The sequence below is a fragment of the Poecilia latipinna genome, unplaced genomic scaffold (genome assembly GCF_001443285.1).
Source record: "Poecilia latipinna isolate Pla-1442-1.1 unplaced genomic scaffold, P_latipinna-1.0 Scaffold32, whole genome shotgun sequence".
NCBI classification, from domain to species: Eukaryota; Metazoa; Chordata; class Actinopteri; order Cyprinodontiformes; family Poeciliidae; genus Poecilia; species Poecilia latipinna.
In genome coordinates, this window is record NW_015112648.1 from 377,414 (window position 1) to 383,841 (window position 6,428).

At 34.6% G+C, this 6,428-nt stretch overlaps 1 protein-coding gene across 2 annotated transcripts in view; it reads left to right on the forward strand.

The window, feature by feature from the left end:
• The first annotated feature begins 317 nt into the window (after positions 1–317).
• The window catches only part of LOC106953208 (major facilitator superfamily domain-containing protein 10), a 12,981-nt gene continuing 6,870 nt past the window's right edge, over positions 318–6,428 (forward strand). The window contains exons 1-6 of one of the 2 annotated variants that reach the window (XM_015041809.1): positions 318–468; positions 1,341–1,519; positions 1,764–1,860; positions 1,993–2,096; positions 2,202–2,360; positions 3,030–3,221. In XM_015041809.1, coding sequence (XP_014897295.1) covers positions 1,376–1,519; positions 1,764–1,860; positions 1,993–2,096; positions 2,202–2,360; positions 3,030–3,221 — 696 coding nt within the window. In that variant the 5' untranslated portion in view covers positions 318–468; positions 1,341–1,375. The remainder of the gene's footprint in view (positions 469–1,340; positions 1,520–1,763; positions 1,861–1,992; positions 2,097–2,201; positions 2,361–3,029; positions 3,222–6,428) is intronic. The other variant, XM_015041816.1, reaches the window with a different exon arrangement.

A 6,428-nucleotide genomic window follows, 5' to 3' on the forward strand; every position in this document is an offset into this window, starting at 1 on the left:
ACGACATTTCGTTGCCAATTTCACTGTTGTATTTTTGTGCAATAATAAAATAAGTCATGTCTTTGTTGGTCAGTTTATTCCAACAAATTTGATGTGTAAAATTATACAAAACTGTTAATGCTAATATTTGAAACCAAAATAAAATTGTGTCCAAATGCTAAGCTAAAATTTTAGGTGTCCAAATGGTTGAAAATACACCACTTAAAAAAAATTAATATGCATAGCACGATTGGGCTACGGCGTTCGTGTGGAAACTCAAAATTACGAGCTTACGACGGTGCCTTGAAGGCAGCGGTTTCGGGCGGCTGCGCTGATTACGCCACATTCTTGTCATCCAAATGAAAGAGGACGGCAGTTCCTGGTATGGATCCACAGTGGAGGACCGATGAGGTGGAGAAGGTAAACCTTATCGACTCCTCTGAGCGGGACCAACTACTGCGGCTTACCCAGCTGACGGAAATACTGTAGGTAAAGTTCCTTTTGTGTTCCTGTTGCTCGAAAGGGGAGATGCTGATACGTGTCGATCGGTTCTTGATTCTGCGAACACGAAAAGTCGTGAAAATGAATGTATGATTTGGAGTTTGATTCTTTTGGAACGAGGAGTTCAGAAAGGCAGGTTTACAACATGTACAAGAATTGTTTCCTTCTTCCTTGATCACACTTTGTCTCTTTCCTGATAACTTACTGGAAGACTGCGAATACTGAGTGTGATGATTTACAGACATAGTTCACTTAACATTTCTTCTGGCTCTTAAACGGATCGCCATTTTTGTATTTGCAAGTATTTCCTTAAATATTTATATTACAGCTTTTTAATTACATTACTATTAGAAATTATTCTTAGTAGCATCCATATAAACTTTACAAAAAAGTTCATTTTGTCTCCAACCAAATAATAGATTAAGAAAAAGTATTTTAATACTATTATATTTCATAATCCTACTACTACTTTGATGCCTTTACTTTATCAATTTTCAAAGTGATAGTTTGTTCTTGTGGTCTGGTTTTTTTCTTTTACTGTCGTGACACTTAAGTTATTTATCTTTCAATTTTCATTTTAAATAAATATCAAATTGCTTTACAAAAGTATTCATACTCAAAAAAACTCACATTGTTGTTTTCCAACCACAAACTTCAACATGTTTTCTCTTATTGTTTTTTTTATTAAGTAAAAAAATAAGGTTGCTATCTATTTTTTATTTTTAACAAAACCTATAAAGTGTGGCTTGATTTGTATTCTCCCTGGAATCGTAACCTTTTTTACCCTGTTTTCTGCAATTGGAGCTGCAAGATGTTTGGGTCTGCTGATATGTCAACATTTACATTCTACTCTTTCATAGGAACAGAGGAAATAATCTAATCAGGAACGTCAGCTATGAATGAGGCAGCTGGAGATGGAAGCTCCTTCTCATCGAAGGTCATCGGCATCGTGTTTATCATCCTGCTGCTGGATCTGCTGGGATTCACGCTGATTCTGCCGCTGCTGCCTTCCATTTTGGATCATTATGCTCAAGCAGGGGTCAGTAGGATTTCAAAACAGTTTAAAGACAGCAGAATAAAATCATTTGGCTTCAGTTTAAAAGTGCAGGAATTTGGACGTGTTCAGACTTCTGTCCTGCTGTGAACAGAAGATGTTTTATGTGAAGAATTTGTTCCATAAAAGCCATAACTAGCACACAATTTGATTAGTTTGGGAGGCGTGTGTGCTGACTCACCCTGAAGTGGCCTCTCTGTGATGTTTTTGTGTTTTTTTTCTGGGCCAGGATGTCACATATCAGTCTCTGCAGAGTGTGGTGGACTGGTTTAGGAAGGCTGTTGGGATTCCTATGGAAAAGAAATACAATTCTGTTCTGTTTGGAGGTAAGTTATTCCAATCCCTTTATTCCATAAACCTGAGATTCATCCAAAGTCAAACTCAGACTTTTGAGCTGAGTGATGATGAAGAAAAAGAGGAATTATCTCAAGTTTAATACTCCTTATCTTGTCTTTCAGGTCTGATTGGGTCGCTGTTTTCTTTGCTACAGTTCCTGTCCTCGCCTGTAACGGGCGCTCTGTCTGACCGTCATGGCAGACGACCTCTCCTCATTCTCACCACAGTAAGAAGGGCACTATAACACCTCAAATGTTTCTTGTTTTCGATGATAAAATCCAGTGAGTCGTATTCCACCAGTTTGGGGCTAATTGGGTGCTTTGTTTGTCAGGTAGGACTGGCGGCCTCCTACGCAGTCTGGGCGGTTTCCCGGAGCTTCACCATGTTCCTGTTGTTTCGGGTAATTGGGGGCATTTGTAAGGGAAACGTCAGCCTCTGCACTGCCATCGTGGCGGATCTGCCATGTCCAAAAGCACGGAACAGAGGAATGGTGGGTCAAAGTTTGGGTTTTTTTTTTTATTAGTTTTATTTTGTTGTAACATTTTGTTTGTTTTAATTAGTTTTTAGTGTGTATTTTCTAGTTAATATTAGTTCAATATTGTTTACGTTTTATTAGTCTTACTAGTTGTGTTAGTTTTTTTTATATACTTTGGTTAATTTTTAGGTGCAGAATTCAAAAAAGTCAAAGTATTCTATTGTGATTATGCATACATTGATTGGGTAATGAATATGCAACAGAAGATATAATTTTCAAAAAATGCATTCACTTATTGCCTCTTGTGAATTATGCCAAATTATGAAGTACCATAATTTGCAGACAGCTGACATAATAAAAATCTGGGGGGGGAAATCTATTTCACATCAGTTTGAAAGGCTAATACATAGATTCATAAACACAAAAACAAAGGATACATTTATAATTTCCGTATGTTTTAGTTTTATAAACCCACAATAGAGTTGCCGTTAGTTATAGTTTTTTCCCATTAATTACCATTTTAATTTATTAGAAATTCTTAGAAATTATTCTAATTATTCTAATTAGAATAATTAGAAATTAATTTATTAGAAATTTGTACATTTCTCATACTAACAGTTTTCTCATTCATGCAGTTACAATTCCATTTTTTTTAATCAAGTAATTTTTTTTTTTTTTGATCAGGCAATGATTGGTGTTGCCTTTTCCTTGGGCTTCACCGTTGGACCTCTCATGGGTGCTTACTTTGCTGTCAGCTCCAAAACAACAGGAAATGTCTTCTACGAAACTCCAGCACTGCTCGCCTTGACCTTCAGTGTTATTGATATTTTTGTCATTTGGATGATGTTGCCAGAAACACTTCCTAAGGTTATTAAGGTGAGTTTAAAATATAAATAAATGTGATGTTTCTTAAAGGTGGTCTATTATGCTTCCTTTGAATAATTAGAATTTGTTTATGGGCTATACAGAACATGGTCATTACATTTTTTTCACAAAATCATTCTTAGATAATGAGATTTTAGTCTGGTCAGTTCTCCCTATCTTGAACTCTTTTCAGAATGAGTTGTTTTAGGGCCTCTGTCCCTTTAAATCCAAATAAGCTGCTGCTGGCCATGCTCCCCAAATTGTACAGCTAAAACTCCACTTGGGTTGCTAGGTGATGCTGGACACCGCTGGGGTTGCTAGGTAACGGTGTAGTTTCCGTGGAAAGAAGTTCTTCAGATGGCTCCTTTTCCACACACTCAAAAAAAACATTAACTCATTGTCAGAAAATGACAAGGTGATTTTTATTTATTTATTTATTTATTTTATTTAAAAAAAATTTTACTCTTGGGCTGTTTTTAGAGGCAATAGAAACAGAAATAGAAGTACAAAAAAGTGCAAAATGTGAATTTTGCCTCACGGGAAATACTGATCAATTATTTTGAACTTTTCATCCAATCAAATGGTCTTTTAAATTCCAAATTTTAGCTGAGATTATGTAAATGTTTTCCAGTACCTGATTGGTAATTCGGTCTCCCAATCAGAGTAAAATTGTGCTTTCAACACAAGAAATGTAGAATTAACCTCTCAATGGTTAATTCAGTGGTTTTATGGGGAGTTTAATTAGCTATATTGCTATATAAATAGTGTAAATAGAATCAAAATACATACTATTTCAGAGGATAGTAGTCAAATATTAAATTTAATTGGAAAATATGCCCTTTTTGGTTTTATCATTGTAGCAGAAAATTTACATTACCAAGAAAGCAAAAGGACTAACAATAGTTAGATGGGGGTATTATTGTTTGTTGTTTTTATAATTGTTATGACAGAAGAGCCAAATAGACTTAAAAACAACTTTAAACTTCAACCATTGGTATTAGAAATGACCCCCCAACACACACATGTGGGTCAGAAACTCCTGCCCTCAGTGTAGAACCTTTTCAGGTTGGAGTTGAAACCAGAAAAACCCGTCCAACTTCCTCCTATTCGAGTCCTTTTGGAAAACCTGTTCAGTTTCCATTTGTTGCCTACTGCAGTAACTTCCTGGGTTGTCACGGTGATGACACTGTTTCAGGAAGTTTCTGCAGGGAGTCAAGAAGTTATTTCAGCGTTCTACGTTGAACGCAAGCAATAACAGCGGTGGGTTTACAGAACATTTTGTTCCAGCGCTGACGGCGTAATCGGATGGACACTTGATGCTTTAAATGTCCCAGAAGACCTTTGTTCTGTTCAGGCCAACTGGTTCAGATTTCACCAACCGCTGTAATTCTGCTGCATCCACAAGATTTACAATCCAAAGAGTCATTTTGCCTTCAGTTGAGCTACAACAAAACTTCAGAGCTGCAAATGCTATGACTTGGCTTATAATTTTTGATAAATATCTACTATGAGAAGTTTGTAATTTTAAATGATACTTTTTGTGTATTTTTATTTGAATTGAATTGATTTTTTTTTATAGAATCACAATTTTATTTAGTTTTTTTAAATTAGGTTTTAAAGTGAGGAAAACATTCAAATATTACCAAAAAATATAAAAAAAATTATCCATTTTCCTTTATGGGGCATTGACTGTAAAGTTAATCAGTCACACAGCAGAAACTTAATTAGGCTTTTATGAAAAAAATCATACATAAGTAGATATGATATAACTGGAATAAATCAAAATGTTTGTCATAATATAAAAACTAAATGTTATTAGTTTAAAATGTCATAGTTCAATATTTAGTTTTTAACTGCAGTAGTTAAATAGTATGCAGTCACCAACCTGATGAAGACAAAAAAAGTATAAAACATTTTACTGACAACTTTTAGTGTCATTCTAATGTAGTAATTCAATGCAGTTATTCCATGAACGTGATTCAAAACTGTAAAAGCCAGCATTTGTTTTTATATTTATATTTTAAAACTTCAGTTCATGCTTCATGATTTTCAGTAAAGTCGTTGAGAGCCATTGTGAAAGATGCTCAGAGCCATTTGTGGCTCTGCAGCCGCAGGTTGCAAACCACGGATATAGAGGATTTAGGGTAAAAGGTCATTTCATTTTTCATGGAAAAGCTTTTTCAAGATTATGTGATGTTACTAAAGCTAGATTATGACACCTCAATGTGTTTAGGCTCCATGTGGAGTTGGATTTATGTTGAGCCAGGACTGAGCAACAATGTAGCAGAGTCTGATTAGCTTGTAGTGAGAGAATGTGGGAAACAGTGACTACATGCTATATGGAGCAATGAAGTGGAGGCTCTGCTGTAGTAAAGAGGAACCTACACTTCCAACCTTCACTTCAACACATTCAGTACAGCTGAAACAATTAATGTAATCAATCAGTTATTGACATAATCATCTGCTGATTTAGATATCGATTTGTTGACTGGATTCAAAAAAGGCCCATTCTTGAAAGAACAACATATTCAGAGCAGTAATCAGAACAAAATCAATACATTTTCCATTTAATTTTTCATTTATAGATATTTTCTACCAAGAACTCCACAAGTTGCGTAGATTTAACTTCACCTGGTTCTATTACACTGCAAATACACAAATCTTACCAAGTATTTTTGGTCTAGTTTCTAGTGAAAATATGTTAGTAAACTTTAAATAAGTCACAACTAACTTACAAGTAACTTTTCAGCAAGATATATGAGCTTGATTTAAATCACTAATCCCTTCATTTTGATGAAAAGGTACTAGTTCCATTGGCAGATTATTTCACTTATCACATAAATAAAATGTCTTGTAATGGTGAAATAATATAAAGGAATTATTAACTTAAAACAAGCTCTATTATCTTGTTTAAAAGTTACTTGTAAGTTAGTTTTTGTCTTATTTCAAGTGTACTAACATATTTGCACTACAAATTAGCCCAAAAATACTTGTGTTTTTGCAGTGTAAGCACATTTTGTTATCCAATTGTTAATCAGTTAATCCAAAAAATAGTCATCAGATTAGACCTACACTCTACTAATTCTAAGTCAAGAGCTGAGCTTTGCTCATGTTGATGTTAGAAGTATTTATTTAACTGCAGATGCGTCCTCGGCTACAAATCATACATAGGGTAGTTTTAAGCAAAAAAAAAAAAAAAAAAAGTAAAAATTCTTATTT